Here is a 17,802-nt window from a genome sequence, read left to right on the forward strand (position 1 = left end):
AATCTAGGTGATTAAGGTTGGTGGCCCTAAGATGCAGATCTACAACAGTAGGGATTGGTCCAAAATGCACCTGTTCCTCCAATGTTGGCTCTGCATAGCTTTGTTGTGGAGGTATAAACACCAGCGTTGGGCGGAGGGGTTTCGGTGTACGATACTAATAGTAGCACTAACAGCGACAAGAGCTCGGTCGGTGTTGCCAGCGACATTGTCACCAAGGAGCCGCTGGAGTGTCACTCGAGTGCTCCTTGACAGGGTCATGTGGAACGGGCAGACTGTGTACACAACACACAAACTGGTTGAAGCAAAAGTACACCAATCAGACATAACATTATGACCTAATATTGTGTATGTCTCCCTTGTGCCTCCAAATCAGTTGTGACTCATCAGAGAATGGACATGGACCTTCTGAAGGTGTCCTGTGGTGTCTGGCAACACAACGTTGTTAGTACGGGCCTTTGGGTCCTATGGGTTGAGGGGAGGGGCCTCTGTGGATCATCCCACAGATACTTGATCAGTCTGGGATCTAGTGAATTTGGAGGACAGGTCAAAACCTAGTGCTGTTCTTCATGTTTTTTTTTTTTTAGTTGTTCCTAAAACACACAAAAACTGTGTATGTGCCTGTGTCAGGCTGCATCCTGCTGGGGATGGCCCCTGCTCTCAAGGAGTGTCATTGCTATGGGATGGGGGTGTCTGGTCTGGTGTAGGTGGGTGCTACATGTCTAAGTAACATCCACATGAATGAATACCAGGTCCAAAAGTTTCCCAACAGAACACTGAATGGTCACAAGATGGTCTCGTCAGTGGCCATAATGTTATGCCTGATTGGTATATATAACTGGTTTACGAGTCACCTTGTCTGTGAAGCAACAAAACGCAGCTTCACTTTTACGTTGCATGTCTCGTTCGTCACGTGGCGTCGAGCGTCGGTCGCCAGCTTGTCAGCACATATCCCCGGCTCCCTTCGACAGTTCACTGCAGCGCGTCGTGGCCATTTCAACAGAAGTCTTTCTCTCAGAATACCACCACCCCTCCATCCAAGGTTGTCGCGTTAAGAAAAAGACGAGTGTTTAATGAACGCTGGCTGGATTCCATTTCGCTGCTCCAGTTTCAGGGTCCCTCCCGGTACCACGCATGGTGGCTCACTGTCACGGCCTGCTATTAAAATATCCACTTTTATAACCGGATTCATTAGAGGCAAACAGAGGCGAGGTCTAATTAGAAACTATTTTGCAGTTCAGCCTCTCCGCTGCAGTAAATAAATAAACGTTTTAGGTGCAATTTACCTGCTGGATTGTATGTAAACGAGTAGGGGGGAAAGGAAGTGAGAGTGACAAGAGGAGGAGGAAGGAAGCGGAGACATTGACTTCAGGTAGATTAGCAGCTTTAGCGGGGTCACTGAGTGAATGGATGTTTACCGCTCGCTCGCCGGCCTTCATTGTACTTTGCCTCGGCTACAGTGGCAGGTTGTCATGGCAGGGGCGACGACAGGAGTCTTCCAGGATCAATGCCGGTGTGTGGCAGTGCGTAAGATTGCATTTGTGTACGGACATGTGGTGATGTTTGCGTAAGGTGGGGTCACTCAATGTGTGTGTGTGTGTGTGTGTTAGAGAAAGCGAGAGAGACGCTTGTAATCTACTCTCACACATCACCGATCAAAGGGCGTAAGCAGACGCCTGGTCATCTCACCCTGGGCCACCCTGTAGCACACCGTCCCTCTGGAAGGGACACATGATCACACATCCACAACCAGATGAGGCACATTTCAGCAAGGGAGGAAAAAGATGCTAACAGTTGCCATGGAAACGGGCCACAAAGCTAAAGGGAGAAAGAGAGAGAGGGGGGAAATGGAGGAGGAGGAAGAAGAAGAGGGGTTGAGGAGAATGAAATCAGCTCTGTCAATACGTTGCCAGGCAACGCTCAACACTAACGAAGCTGGGTTTGATAACTTGTTGATAACACCGGTGGGAGAGAGTGTGTGTGTGTGTGTGTGTGTGTGTGTGTGTGTGTGTGTGTCTGAAATGGCAGTGTTATTAGCAGAGGCAGTGAAAGACCCCCCCCCCCCCCGCTGAGACAAGCCCAAAGCAGAGATAAGGGGATAGACCTCCTATTAAAGGTGGGGTTAGTGGGCCTCTCTCTCTCTTGCACACACACACACACACTGGCAGAACAAAAGACCTCAGCAGACCCTCACACAATAATGAATCACACAACGGGACCAAAAGAGTGGTGCTTAAACATTTTTGTTTGTTTTTTTTATTCAACCTTTTTTTTTTTTTTTTCCAAACCAGGAATGTACTAGTTTTTTCCTCTCTTTAGAGGTGTGTTGGGGGGGGGGGGGGGGGGGGGAAGGGGGGGGGAGAAAGGGGAGGGGAGGGCGGTCAGGGGTCGCCGTGATGAGTAGACAAGGGACGGGGGGGGTAAGGAGGAGAGGGGGAGAGGGGGAGAGGAGGAGAGGACACGAAACAAAACCAAAAAAAAAAAAAAGAAAAGAAAAACAAAAACCTTCTCTCACAGAGGTGTCCCAAAATACAAAGTCTCAACACGTCACATATGAGAGCCGCCTTTGCTCTGCGGCCTCCGCTCGCTCGCTGGCTGTTGGCACAAAGAAACACTCACGCACATTAACGCACACTTTCACCAGCGGAGAGGTGAGGGAGCTCGGCAGTAGCTGCTTTTTTCCTCTCTCTCTGTCTCTTCCCCCCCCCCCCCCCCCCCCCCCCCGACCCACCCGCCCCGGTTCCATAGAAACAGCACTTTGTTCTTTCTCTTTTTCCAACACGACAACCAGTGGCCGAGTCCGCGGTTTATAGAAAAAGCCAAACACGTCGAAGTCGACCGCTCAAAACACAAACGCTGAGAGCCAGAGACACAACTTTGAAATAACATCGACGTGGAAATCAAACAATGGGTAATAAGGAGAAAAAGAAAACAAAACTCTGAGTCCGTTTGACAGTCCGCCGAGAGGGAACGGGGAAGAGAGGGGAAAAGAGGAACGGGCCGAAAACTGGGGCAGTGGCTTCTTCTTCTTCTTCTTCCTCCGTCTCGAGTCGTGAAAGTCCGAGAGGTTTTGGCGTCTTTCCCAACCTCCAGTTGCGGGCCATTATTGAACAAAAAAAAAAATTAAAAATTAAAGAAAAGGAGGGGGAGATAGGAGGTGGTGGGAAACATCTGGGATTTGAGTGCTCCAAACAGTTGCAGGAGTCGAGAGAAGAGAGAGAGAGAGAGAGAGAGTAACAGACACTTCATTTGGCTTGGAGGATATTTTTAGGTACTCTGAGCATGTTTAAATAGACACAGACTTAACAGCATACATAAAAAAAACACAAGTCGGCAGTTGTACAAAAAAAAAAAAAAACAACAGAAGAATTTGAGGCGTCTTCCCCCTCTCATTTCATCTTTGAAATCATTTTGCGATACAGTCAAATACAATCCAAACTCCTCCATGGTATATATATAAAAAAAACAAAACAAAAAAACAATAAAAACATATCAGAACATCATCATGTGTTGAACAAAGTCATCTCGGACGAATGTGACACTTAAGTATGAAAGATATCTCATAATACGATGTTAGATACCGATACGAAACACAGCTGAGAAATGTCGTAAGGTCCAGATTCAACACTGGCTTCACACAGAAAACATGACTACAACACTGGAGGCTTTGCGTGTGTGTGTGTGTTTGCGTGTGTGTGTGAGGAAAAAATAAAAACCTAAAAGCTCTCCACTGCCACCCAGTTTTACACTTAAGCCATAAACATGTTTTGAGCAACACAAAAACAGCTTTATTAGTATGCACATGTTAAGAATATTGCACCTCTGAACACAGCGGTTGTGTTATTGCCCTCCGAGGTTGAGGCGCCGGGCACTAGTAGTGTGTTTGTTTGCTTGTGCGCGTCGTATCTGTGTGTGTGTGTGTGTGTGTGTGTGTGTGAGAGGCTGAGGTGAGGGGTGGAACACACAATCGCTCCTTTCATCCCTCCCGTGTTGTCCGTGTTAATCACAGAAGTACAGAGTCATATGAAAGTAATCAGCGTTTTTTTTTTCTTTTTTTCTTGTCGGGTGAAAGTGCGGCGGCGAAAAAGAGAGAGAGAGAGAGAGAGAGAGAGGGTGTATGTCGTTCAATGCAATCAGTGAGCGTTTGTGACAGTCATTAAGAGGTGTGAAATGTGTGTTAGGGAGCGTGTGTGTGTGTGTGTGTCGAACACAGAAAAAACAAAAAAAACAAGTGTACCGACTTCGCCCAGGGGAGGGATTTCTCTCACATGTGTCCGCGCTTTCAGAGCAAACGCTTGATGACCGACTCGAATTTAGTCAGAAGAAGAAGAAGGAGAAGGAGGAGGAGGAACAGATCCGAAAATGTGCCGCCTCTGTGTGTGAAGCGTGATAAGAGTCACAGTGGATGTGTGTCTTGTGTGTGATGAGATGTCTCCGTTCCAAAGGTCAGAGTTCAAACTCCTCCAAAAAAATCCGGGTTTTTGTGTTTTTTCTTTTTTTCGTTGTCAGTCCATCGCCTCCGCTCAAAGAAGAGGTCTCTCTAGTCGGGCCGGCCACTCTTTCGCCAGCTCTCTCCATCCTGCCTTCCTCAGGATCCTTCATCTCTCACTCCTGCCGCTCCCATCCTCCCCTCCCCTCAGCTTCTTTTCTTTTAGTGCGCAACTCCTTCACAGTCTCTTTTCTTTCCTCGCCTCCTCCCTCCCTCCCTCTATTTCTCTTTTTTTGTGCATTCAGACGCCGCTTTACTCCTCCTCTCTCTCCCTCTCTCTCTCTCTCTCTGTGTGTCTGTCGCCCTTTTTCCTTTATTCTTCTTTTTCATTTCATCCCCTCTCGCCTCCCTCCTCCTCCTCCTCCCCCTCCTCCTTCCCCACCCCTTAACTTCTTTTCAATCCTGCGTTTCAAAATAAAATTTAAAAAAAAAGCGTTTGGAAAAAAAAAAAAAAAAAAAAACAACAAAAAAGAAAAAACTTTCATAGATGGTTCTACCTCAACACTTCCACAAACGAGGTCTAAACTTCAAAACTACAGCATAGTACAAGGAGCTATAAAAATATACACAGAGTTCAGAGACCCTAGAGGGGAAGGAGGGAGGGGGGGGGGGGAGGGGGGAAGGAGGGAGGGAGTGAATGAGAGAGGGAAGAGAGGAAGAGAGAAACAACCTCTGTTCGCCGGAAAAAAAAAAATAATAATAATAAAAAAAGGGATTAAATTAATATACAACTGAAAAGGGAAAGGGAGGGAGACAAGGTCGCTCTAAGTTGTGAAAAACAGAAACAGCAGATAAAAAAAAAATGTCTAGCGACAGAAGTGTAGTTTAACAGAGTGGGTAGAAATAATAAAATAGAAAAAAAAAACATCTAGAAATTATTTACTGGATATTCATATATATAATCTATAAGTGTCGATAGCGATAAAAAATCTCACTTTTTTTTTTGATATTCGCTCACTATTTTGTGTTTTGGTATTTAAGACAAGTCTAAAGAACGCACACGTACGCACAATCACTCGCACACAAAACACACACACACAAACTAAACCCCACGCGCACGCACACACACGCATATGCAAACTTGCTTGTACTGAAGCACACCGACTGCGCGCACACACGTCTAATGTGGAGCAGCAGCAGCGCCGTAATTATTATCCGAGTCGTATGCGCGCTCACACACACACAGTCGCGCACAGTCACACACACACACGCTTTATTAAAATATACAAGATTCTGAGTGTCACCGATTGGTCAGGCCTCCTCGAAGGCCCGGGCTTGGTCGCGCGACCCGCCGCTCGGACGTGCTGATTGGGCGAGTCCGAGGCCCCTTGTTTTCTCAGGAGAGACAAACACAAACTAGAAATCCTACTGTTGAGTTAGCGGCAGGGGCCCGGTCTCCGGTTGGGCTGATGGAGCTCCGAGAGGGGACGGTGGGCGGTGGGCTAGGCAGGTAGGGGCCTCTGCTGAATCAGAGTTCTCCGGTGCTAAGTGAGGGTCAGGAGTGTTTATTTCTTTTTTTTTTTCTTTTGTTTAGTTCTTTTCTATATGACTTTTTTTTTTTTTAAAACATCGCACGTCCCATCAATGCCGAGTCCGTACTCCTAGAAAAAAAGAGCGTGTTCCGCACTTACACACTGCCGTTTAGGGGGCAACTCTTCAATGCGGCACGGGTGGGGCTCATTTAGCTCTGAGTTAACGAGAAGGGGGCACTCAGAGGCTCTTGCCCGTTTCGCGAGGGCCTTGTTAAGAAGGGTTATGCACGGTTACGACATCGCCCTTTACACACACTTCGTGGCCCAGTTGTGTGAGAATGGGGCGGGGTGGTTTGTTCTGCTAGAAACACAACTGTGGCCCGGGGCGTGGGCTCACAGGGCAATGAGTGGGGGTCCGGGGGACAATACTGGTAGTATTGAGGGGGGGATCAGGGTTGGAGCTGTGGTGGCAAGCGTTGCTGTGGCTTCATTTGGAGCAAGGGGACGGGGGGGGGGGGTTGGTTGGAGGCGGGTGGAGAGAGGTGGGTGTGTCCAGTCGGCACCGGAGCAGCGGCCGCCTCATACTTTGTAGTAGATGTTGGCCGGGCTCTGAGGCGGCATCTCCTGGACGATGTAGACGGGGTGCCCGTAGTCCCCGCTCACCTTCTCGTAGTGCGGGCAGTAGGCCGAGTCCGACGTCCGCAGCGGGATGATGATGTCGCTGGGCTCGGAGCCGTTGTTGTTGGAGCTGGTGATGCCGCCGCCGCCGCCCCGCTTGGGGCTGGTGAGGGAGGACAGCGACAGCGGAGGGTGGTGGGTGTCCGAGTGCTTGGCGTGCCGCCGCCGGTAGCACACGACGCAGATCACGGCGGTGACCAGCAGGAGGAAGGCGGAACCTCCCGCCGCGCCGGCGATGACGGCGATGTTGGACGCCTGGAGAGGCCCATTCTCACCTCTGCTGCCGTCCTCCCCGAACGGCCCTCGGGGCTGGGTGGAGTTCCCAGCGCCGCCTGAAACGAAACCAAAAGAAGCATCTCGCTCAGTCCAACATCCACAGCATCACAAGCTGCTCTCTGTGCTTTAATTCATACGACGTTTGACTATTAATCATGACTAATACGGCGGAGCAATAACACAGCTTGCTTTCACAATTTGTGTTTCCGCGAGCGTTCTCCAATAAACATACCATTCCTTATGGCTCTGGACCACAATACCATGAGTAATGGTGATGGTTGAGCTCAACTAGCGGAGACTGCGCAGGCTTAACCCGGAGGGAGCGCGGCAAGTATGCAGCGAATCTCACAGAAGCTCATATGTGGTCACTTTATTGATGTGATGAAGTGGACAGCAGTGCATATAAAATGGAGAGGAATGTCCGCGGTGAGTGCGAGCCTACTCTACAGTATATACTCTTGTGGACGGCCTGGCTAAGCCACAGTGTGTATCAAGGTAACACACTCTATTTCCCTAACCTTAACAACCGTATTTACTTAGTATTACAGCCAGCCACATGAAGAGAGCCTCCCTGCTTTGCCTCTACCACCAGACCACACAGTCCGCCTGCCTGCTGGCCTTCCTGTCTGTCTGTCCGCCTGCTTTTTTATCTGTCTGTCTGTTTATCAAACTGTCTGCCACGCCGTCTTTCTCCTGGTCGGCCCATCGCTCCCGCTTCCTGTTGTGCGTCTGTGTGGAACCTAAGATCTTCACAGCCTCGGAGCTCGCGGTTCTCTCTGCGGGAGGTCGGGTCAGAACTCAGCAGGTGAGCGATGGTCCGGAGGTAGATGTGTGTGTGTGTGTGTGGGTGCGCATCTGTAGGTGTGTTTATAAAACGGCGGCTCAGGAACTGCACCGTGCGAGTGCTGAGTTGCGAGCTGGTTAAGGCCGGTAATGCGAGTCTCTGCCTGTACGGAGCCCTTGGATTGGTCAATCATTATTCTTGGCACACATCCTTTTCTCTCCCTCCCCCCCCCGTCTGTCTCTCTCCCGCGTCTCCTCCGCTTCCTCGCCCTCCCTCGCTCCGTGGTTCTCTCCATCTTTGGGTTATTGTAGCCGTAATGACCTACCTTGCTCTGAGCTCAGCACCTAGCTGCACAAACACACACCAAGACGCGGACGTACACAACCCGAGCGAACACACCTCATCGCCCCCTGCTGCTAAGCCCCCCCCCTCCACCCGTAGCGCTGGACTGACTGGGAGCACAGCGCTAATGCCGGACGTCGATTACACTCCCTACTCCTCCTCCCGCTTTCTTCCTCCCTCCATTAACCCAACATCCCTCATTCTCCATCTCCATTACGACCGCCGCCTTTCACCGGCTCTCATTATTGTATCCTTTTCCTTCACCTCTCACTCCCTCACCCTGTTCTGCACTTCTGCTTCCCTTCTGTGTTCCTCTTTTTTTTTTTATTATTTTATCACACAAGTTCAGGCTTTGATGCCTTACTTTCCCCTCACTTCCATCTATTTCATATCATTAGTGAATTTTACCTCAGAGAAAAACATGCAAAAGGTCAGAAATGAAAGAACGGGTCAAGGTGATGGCACAGTCTTATCCTTGTTTCTGCTGTCCTTCCCTTTCTACTGTATTTCAGAGAATAAGACACATTTCCGGAAAGACCTAATTGGTCGTACATTTATTTCTGAAACCTTTTCTTTTCCACTCGGCTGCCACACGCTTGCAAACTTCTGAAATATAATCCACATCAAGTGTAAACCAGCCTGTGTTTCCATCCGTAACCTTTATACTAATGCATTCAAGAGGATGTGACAAAGTTCATCTAATCATATCTTGTTTGCACATTGTGTCTCGCCACATTAAATTAATTTGTCGCATCCAACCCATGCGTCCTTGGCCGAAATACGGCAGGTGCTTGCTGTGTGTTTTTAGATCTCCTCCATCCAGATCTGCTGTAGCCTCATATAGCTAAGCCTAACCTTAAAGGAGGCTACAAATGCTGATGCCGCTGTTTGACCGGCCCGGATGCGCTAATAACCCAAGTTGATTTGGCCTTCAAGGATTTTTAAATGTTCCAATGACGCATTTATTGAGTAGAGTGACGCCTCTACTTGCCGACAACGTAGCTGTAGTTGTTGTTGTCTGGGCCCTGAGATGGCTGCCTTTTGGTATACAGTATTTTGCAATGGCAACCATAAACCACCTTAAAGGGGAATTACAGTTTTTTTACAACCTGGACCTTATTTCTGGCATAAAATACAAACATTTACTCACCCATATAACTTTGGTGTCATTTGGAGTCGTTCAGGAGATAATTAGATCTGCGTATATCCATATAGTGGGAGTGAATGGGGCACCGAAACACAGCCTCTACATAACGCATTATCTGCCGCGAAACTCGCTCTAACCCACTCTGAGCAACAGAGGCATTCCTCCTCTGTTGTCATAGACGAACATTGTCCACAAGAACACCACCAGTTACTATCTATTCGCGGACGTGCAGCGGTTTGTTGTTCTTTGGCCAGCTGTTCCTCTCTCTGCCTCCGCATCCTCCTTTCAACGAGCTCCTCATCCATATACTCTGGCTCAAAACGGTAAGGACGTGCATCATAAACAAAGTCGTCGTCCACAACCTCAGAATCGGAAAAATATTGAGCCATGTTGCAAAAAACTAGCAGTAGCAAATTACAGGTAAACAAGCTGCGCGGGGAGATGACATCATCCAGGTCAGAGGTTAGTAGGTCAATCTACAGACCCTGGATGATGATAACAGGTAACTCTGGACTCAACGGGGAATAGCACTAGCGTATCATAACAAAATATTGGTGAAATGAACCAGTTTCGTGGCAGATAACGCGTTATTTAGAGGCTGTGTATCGGTGCCCCAGTCGCTCCCACTATATAGATATATGCGGTGCTTTTGAACGACTCCAAATGACACCAAAGTTATATGGGTGAGTAAACGATCGTATTTTATGCCAGAAATAAGGTCCAGGTTGTAAAAAACGGTAATTTCCCTTTAAACCTATGAAGCCCTATAGTGCATTGACCCCTCCTCCCCCTACTTACCCTATGACTGATTTTGATAGTTTGGCAAGGGGATAGTACACATACATCTTTGCTTAGGGCCCCCCTGGACCCAGGATCACCTCTGGGTGCAGATTAGCTACAACATTATTGTAAAGCTAATATATCAACATATATTTGTTTCACAACAACAACCTGATTTTGAGTTTATAATGGAGGCATCTCAGCCTTACTCCGCAAACTCCTGTGTGACACATCAACCTTGCTGAAAGTCTGGATATCGAACCGACTACTATATGCACTTTTACATTTTAGGTCTATAGACATTTATTGTGCAATTTGGCCAATCTGCATCACAAAAATCGATGCAACTTTAGCTTTTAGCAGGTCCTCTTCACACTACGCCGACACAAAAAAATCACCAGAAGCGCCTCCCTTCTCCGATTTGAAACGAATTTACGGCCGTTTATCCTCGACGGACATCTGTAAAGAGTTAGCGGGCTGTGCGTGACTGTTGGTGTGTTTTGATTTGTCTAGAGTGGAGCTCGTGGCAAATTGGATGAGAGGGGAGGAACGCAGTTCACATATCTGTTCAGGGAGCGTTTCTTGTTCATATTCCAATAATGTATTTGTACTTGTCTGCATCCCAAGTGAGGATCAGAAGAGACAAAACAAACACGAAGAGAAACTGTGAATAAGCGGCGGCATTACGGTTATTAGCTTGGAGGACTTCGAGCGCATTCGCGTGAGGATTAGACGTTCTGGCGTAACTGCTGTGTCAGGAGTCAAAGCAATCATTTCAGATATGTGGTTAAGTGCGTGTTAATATGTCCTTGTCTGAGAGTCAAAAATGTGCAAACTGCCTCATTATGTGAGTTATTAAACCTTTTTTTCTAACGTGTGCGACTTCTCTCGTCGGAGTAAAAATGCACGCCATTGTTGCGCGCTTCACACATGCAATTCTCACCTACGTGAGGTATGGACGAGTGATTGGGAAACGTGTGAATGCACCAATTCACACGTTTTCTACAGTGCGCAATTCACAACCGCAAAAAAAAAAAAAGTAGAAGAAGAGAGAAATGAACATAGCCGAGAGTGAATCATGTTCCTTCCCCTCCGCTGAATGACTTCGAAGGTGGAATCTAGCCTCTCCCCATTTACATCTCCTTGTTCTATCCCCCTCTCCTCTTTGCTTTTCAATTATTCTTTTCTTTCTCCTCCTTATGTGCCTCCCACTTCTACCCACTCCTGCTCCATCACTCCCCTATGCCTCTTCTTCTCTCTCCCCTCATCTTTCGGTAATTCTCATTTCTTCCTTCCTTTCTCTCTCTCTCGACAGAACTACAGAATCCAGACCGCCCAAACTAATGACAATAATAACTCTCTGAAATGTCGCCGCCGCTCTTGCCCCGTCTCCCTCTCTCTCCTTCTTCCTCCCTCTCTTTTTCTTGTCCTTCTCCCAAGGTAGCTATTAGCCATCCATTCCCCGCCTGCAGCACTTAGCTCGGAGGGCTGGGCGCAGAGATGAGGAGGAGAGGGGGAGAGAGAAAGTGAAATATGGAATTAAACAGAGAGATCCGCAGATGTCACCGCTGCACATTCTCCATCTGTCGCCGCCTCTCCCTCCCTCTCCCTCTCCCTCTCACGCTGCTTTCTTTTTTATCTACCAGTCGTCGCTCATTCTCTCCATCCATTTTGTGGATGGATCTGCTGTGGATTATCTCCATTTGGTTTCCTGCTTACCTGGGTTTCTGCTGGTGGTGCGTCCCGCCGGCGGCTCCTTCTTTGGAGGCAGTCCGTATGGGCCTGGGGAGGGGAGGAAAAAAAAGAGAGAGGAATTACACGACTTCCTAGGCAGACTCCATCTTCTGCAACAGCCAGAGCTCTCAGAGTAGGACCCAACAAGTGACATTAACAAGGAGAGGCCCAGCCAGGAAGAGAAATAGAGACAGAAGAGGTTTAATAAAGGCTTCCCTCCCTTCCCATTATAGGAGAGCACATATTGATCCGGCTTCGATGTGCCGAGTATGAGCACTTTTCTATTTGTTTGAATGGGAGACTAAAGAGAAGCCGTTTGTTGTTTTGGCCTCGGCGAATTTACACAAGGCCATAACGGCTTGTAATCTGTAGTCGCTAAATCAGGCCATCTGTCTAGCAAGCCCTCAGTAATGGTGATGGCATTAAAGTGCGTTTATGCGACACACACACACACACACGTGTACACACACACACGCACATGCACAGCCTTTGTGCAAAGTGCTACACCTCAAAGCTGAAAGAGATGGTTCAGAGAAATACTAATTTTGGTCGCCTCTGAGCCATCTGTCCAACTGTAGGATGTGAGAATAGCTTTATGTCGGGCTCTGACTCCTCAGCTCTGCAGTTCATGCAGCATTTTAAAAAGAAAGTCCATTGCCGGTCAATGCAGAGGCAGGGGAGAACAAAACAGATGCGGTCATGGGGCGATCATGAGGGAAACTGCACAGCAAACCCACAAACACACACACACACAAGCCCAGCCATCCACCTATATATACTGACATTTAGAAAAGTGTAAGGCTATTGGCTGGCGGCTCCCTCTTGACAGTCAACCAGACAGAAGTGAGGGGCGTTGCTGGCCGGATCAATAGGAACTGCTGTGTGGTCAGCAGGGGCTGGTTGGAGGGAGGTTCAGGCGGCGTGTGAGAGAAAGTGTTGGTGTGTGACAGATCCAGGGAGAAAGCAAGATAGATAAGGAATCAAATAAGAGAGGACAAGTCAATGTATGTGTGTGTGTGTGGTTGTGCATGGGGTGAGGGGGCAAGTGTGTGTTCCTCGAAGCAGAGCAGAGAGGAGAGGAGAGGAGAGGAGCGCCATATCTCATCAGAGATCACCATGAGGCGGCCCACTGCTTATTTAGACGACAAACAACACACACGTGACCTTTCAGCCACGGAGGAGATAAGACGGAAAAACAGAGGAAAAGAGGGGAAATAACGGGAAAATGGGGGGAGGAAGGAGGGACGGCCGGCATGCAAAGTGACATTGAGGCGATCAGGATAAGGAAAAGGGGGATTTTGAGAAGGAAGTGAGCAAATGTCGGTTAAAAAAGAAAAGTGGTACGGGACGAAAACGGAAACCAATAATGGATGCAACTGAAAGATGCGTGCGCGGCTTTTCCATTTCGACACATGGGGCCGATGGAAAAGGGCAACGGGGGAAATAAAAGCGTGTGTGAGCGCTGTTTCTATTGAGCACAGCTGACTACGCTGATGTTCTGGGCCGATAGAGCCACAACAGCGCCACTTGGCTCCTCGCTGGAGAGCACCGACGATACACGGGGCCTGATAACACAGCACCGATCAAAGGAACGGAACGAGGCGGGCGCGCTTTCTTTCTTTCTTTCTTTCTTTTTTTATGTGTATGTGAGTATGTGAGCGGGGGTCATGTGAAGGACAGGTGCCTATTATGCGTAGGAATGCGCCGGTCAGTGAAAACGCTTAAATGGGCCTTTTTTTTTTTTTGAAAACCTGCTTGTGAGGGTCATTACCTGGGAATATTTTCCAAACAAATTAGCAGCGTGCGCAGCTACGAGTCATTAAAAATCCCTGACTGTGTTCTTTAGCGCCGGACGGAGTCATTTTCTTATCAGCTGTCGGGGCCGCGGCGTGGCGGAGCCCGTGTGTGTTCTGCTTAACGCCTTCGCGGACACCTCAGTCGCACGTCCGCGTCCGTGCGGTGTGCGAGCTAATGTTTGTGCACAGACGGGGATGTGTGTGTGTGTGTGTGTGTGAGTTTCAAAGTGTGTGTGTGTGTGTGTGTCCAGCATGAGTCAGTAGCAGTTAAAAGGCAGAGTGAGAAGGGAGTCAACAGGGCTCATTAGAGCTGACTGATCCCACACTTCTCCACTGTTCTCGCCACTTAACGAGCCCTAATGTGCTCAGCGAGGACACACACACAGAGAAAGGCACGTGTACGGTTATGTGTGCGAAGAGGAAGAGGAAGATTAGAGCGATGGTTTGAAAGAAGCTGCACGCGAGATAGTATATGGCGTTGCACCGCTGCAGTAATGAACGTGCGACGGTCTGCGCAGATGTGACGTGAGGTGGACTGAGGCCTGTGTGTATGTTGCACTCACACTGTGATTCGATTGTGCGTGAACAACGGTGCATGTGTGAGGAGAGGTCCACCACACATGCATGGATTTCACATGTGAGTGTGTGTGTGTGTTGAGTTTGTGTGACATAAAACAGAAAAAGAGAAGCGAGAGCACTTACTCTGTCCCACTTTCAGGACCACCTTCATGCCTTGCGTGGCGCACACTCCACCTCTCATGCTATCCAGGCCTTGACGCGTCCCATCTGACGTAGCTGGAGGGATGGAAACACAAAATTGCACAATTAGCCCGGGTAGCAGGGAGGCGCACGGACACGCGGAAAACACTCATCCATTCACTTTCCACACAAGCTCTCTCCTCCTCTTTCGATCTATAGCCGAGGCCAACACTAGCCCCTATTCATGCGGTCGGCCATTCCGGAGAGTCAGCCAGTGACATTTGCAGAGGCAGCGATTTAAAACTCCACCAGAAGCTCTAAAATGTCAAACTACGAGGCGGCGGCACTTTAATAAGTCCTCATTTAGCAGTCTGCTGGAATTCATTAACACCCCCGCCGCGCCGCGTGGACTCAACCGCTCGCAGTCGGCCGCAATCGCTGCTCGGGCTGCGGGAATAGCATGGAAAGGGGTGTGGGGGGGAATAAAAGAGGACGGTAATCCAATCAAGAGCGAATATGAAATAAAGCGGAGCCCCTAAGACTCAAATCACTGTATGATTTGAGAGGAAAAACTGGACTTGATTGGTTGGAACGCAGGCTGTACTGGATGAGCTTAAGCTCCAGTTAGTAAAAACCCTCATTTCTACCGCTGCTTATGTTGTAATTAAGAGAATTATCGTATTTAAAATTGAGGAACTGATGTGTTATTCGAGCAAAAGCCTCTGTTTATTAAATGAAACGTGTTTTTTTTTTCGTTGTGAAGCTACAGAAGAGGGTCAAAGAGTGCTGATGAAGTGCACCGACAGGAAGAGATATGTGTGAATGACTCCGCTTCACTTCTTTTCTACACAGAGTATCTCAGTTTATGCATTAAAGATCCCTGGTCCCAGAAGGAGGAGGAGGAGGAGGAGGAAGGAACATGCAGAGGGAGATTCAGGATGAAGATGTTCTTCCCAGACGTATCGCAAATCTTCCAAAAACTTCTATAACTATATTTAAAGTTAGAGTACAAGTAGAGTAAAATAAAAAAATACTGTAAACATATTGTTCCTCCCTCCACCATCCATGCATACACGTCCGTCCTTGCTTTCCTTGTTATATAGCCCAAGGGGCTAACCCTCACCTCTTCTCCTTAAAAACAAAACAAACCAAAAAAAAAAAAAAACAAGAAATCATTTCCTCCGCCACTTTCCTTCAGGCTATAGATTAGCCCGTCTGAAGCGAAGCAGAAAGCAAGGGATGGTGGATGGCGGCTCAGGAGGGAAAGAAAGAGAGAGAGAGAGAGAGAGAGAGAGAGAGAGAGAGAGAGAGAGAGAGAGAGAGAGAGAGAGAGAGAGAGAGAGGAAGGTGTGAAAAAGAGGCAGCTTTACTTCTAACACCTCCCTCCCTCCCTCTCCCTCTCTCCTTCCCTGCAGGATGCAGAGTGTGAAAGCAGGAGGAGGAGGAGGAGAGAAGCAGGCGGAGGTCAAGACGAGCAGCAGTATGGAGGGAAAGCCAGCAGACGGGGACGGATGAAGGGATATATAAAGAAGGTTTAAATAAAGAAAAAAAGAAAAAGTTTTTTACAGTCCTCAAGTTTTATTTCCACTATTGGTTGTGATACTAAATCATTAATTTATTTATTTTTTTTTTATGCCTGGCACCTGTGAAATGCTTGTTTTTACGCTAATGTGGTAAGAGAGAGTCATTGATTTAAAGGAAGTTGAATGAAAATATATCTTTGGCTCAAAATGTGACACAAAATGTAAAATATGATTAGGAAAAAAATCTAGTTTGATCACTTAGGGGACTAAATTCATGTATAACTTTTCACCTTAATGCCTTCAGTGCAGAAACACACTAACAAATCTAATCATTTAACAAACAGATCTAAGGCAGTGCTACATCATTAACGTTATTATTTTCTTTTTCCTCCGGCATGTTGCACAGAGGAACATAATTATGAAAATTAAAGATATGAAACTCAATTATCTTAGAGCTAGATAACATTCAAACAAGCATGCTTCTTCTTTTCTTTTCTAATATTTTCGCCGAAACATAACTGTCCATCTAGTTAATAAAACACGCACTAAATGGACACACGTAAGAAGCCTTGAATAGAAACTTAATTCCCATGAAGCGGCTGGTGGATTGCTGATTTTTAACTACGAAAACATGACTTTAAATCACCAGTGGGGTCTGAATTGGTCGGCTGAAGTGGCCTGATCGAGACATTTTGAGAAAGTGCAAAATTAGCACACGCCCCCTGGTGCAGGATGAGTCATCAACATTTTAACAGTGTTTTCCAGGATGTGGATCTGCAAACTGTAAAAGTCCATTAAGATAAATAAATAAAACAACATTTATTGTCATTGATAAGTCAAATATAATGCAGGACATGTCAGAGAATCACTTAGTAGTTGAATTTGATTTCATATGGCGGGGGGGGGGGGGTTAAGTGGATGACATAAGAGATATAAGATGAGCTCACCCTCCAGTATATAACCCAGGACAAGGCGCACTGGGAGCTATAGCAGGACTGTAATAAAAATGGGCTAAAGGACTAAAAGTGAGCACCAACTGGAGGAATGGATGGAGGATTGAGTAAATACCCTGGTAACCGGTCTCAGAGAGACGGGGCAGAGGATTTCTGAGAGTAATAATTACTGACACATGAAGGAGGACAAGAAGGTGACAGGAGACGAGGGAGGTGCTGAAGATGAAGGAGAGGAAAGAAGGAGGAGGTAGTGCAGGGAAGCGAGGCAGGGAGACTGATTGCCTGTGACAAGCTGTTGGTGATATGATGGGGACAGGAGACTATGGGAGACGAAAGAGATGACCCACAGCCCAGTGGACACGAGGAGGGGGGAGGAAGATCTGCGGGAGGAGGGAGGGAGGGCAAGAGAGGAGAAAAGTAGAGGAGTTAAAAACAGAAAGTAAGGAAAGAGTTTAAATGACATGATAGATAGCGCAGAGGTAAAAGACTCTAATGTCTCCATTATGGAAAAGTGGAGCGCTAATGGATACAAAGAAGAGGGAGAGACAAAGAGAGACAGAGACTGAGAGCCAAATTGAACCAGGAGAGCTTCCACAAATGTGATTTTGCAAATGCGAGCTATTTTTTTTATTTTTATATATATATATATTTCAAACATCATAATCAACAGGTCACAAATATCACAAAGGTAATTTTTGTTAAAACAGTGAACTCTGTCGTGACAAATCCTCTTAAATCCATTAGACGTGTCACAGGTGCCACTATTCCTGTGAATCTCAATTTCGCGGGAACAAAGCGAACCGAAAGATCAGAGCTGCTCCGCCCTGGGACTGAAACGCGTCCCCCCTTCCTCCTCCCTCCCCAAACTCAGTCGCTAAACACTGAAAAACGCTTCGACTTGAGGAGGAGGAGATATTGCCAAATCAAGGTAGGAGATAACCACAGAGTATCTGTGAAATCCTGAGATGAGAGCGGGTGGGGAAAGATGGCGAGATGGAGAGACGCTTCAAATGTTTCCCACCCTCAGTTTGGGAGGAGCGTGCGGAGCGATTTGGGATTAGATAAGAGGGGAAAGGAGGAAGAACAGCACGAGAGAAGAAGCAGGAAGAGATAGAGGAGGGATGAGTAATTG

The 17,802-nt window shown here is 47.5% G+C and overlaps 1 protein-coding gene across 1 annotated transcript in view; it reads right to left on the reverse strand.

Annotated features, from left to right (window-relative positions):
• Positions 1 to 5,132: 5,132 nt before the first annotated feature.
• efnb3b (ephrin-B3b) overlaps positions 5,133 to 17,802 on the reverse strand; it is a 76,951-nt gene continuing 64,281 nt past the window's right edge. Inside the window, exons 3-5 of the mRNA XM_084544322.1 lie at positions 14,198 to 14,290; positions 11,685 to 11,747; positions 5,133 to 6,968 (exon numbers count right to left, since the gene is read on the reverse strand). Of these exons, the coding sequence (XP_084400448.1) occupies positions 6,538 to 6,968; positions 11,685 to 11,747; positions 14,198 to 14,290 (587 nt within the window). The 3' untranslated portion in view covers positions 5,133 to 6,537. The remainder of the gene's footprint in view (positions 6,969 to 11,684; positions 11,748 to 14,197; positions 14,291 to 17,802) is intronic.

The sequence above is a fragment of the Chelon labrosus genome (assembly GCF_963514085.1).
Source record: "Chelon labrosus genome assembly, chromosome: 1".
NCBI classification, from domain to species: domain Eukaryota; kingdom Metazoa; phylum Chordata; class Actinopteri; order Mugiliformes; family Mugilidae; genus Chelon; species Chelon labrosus.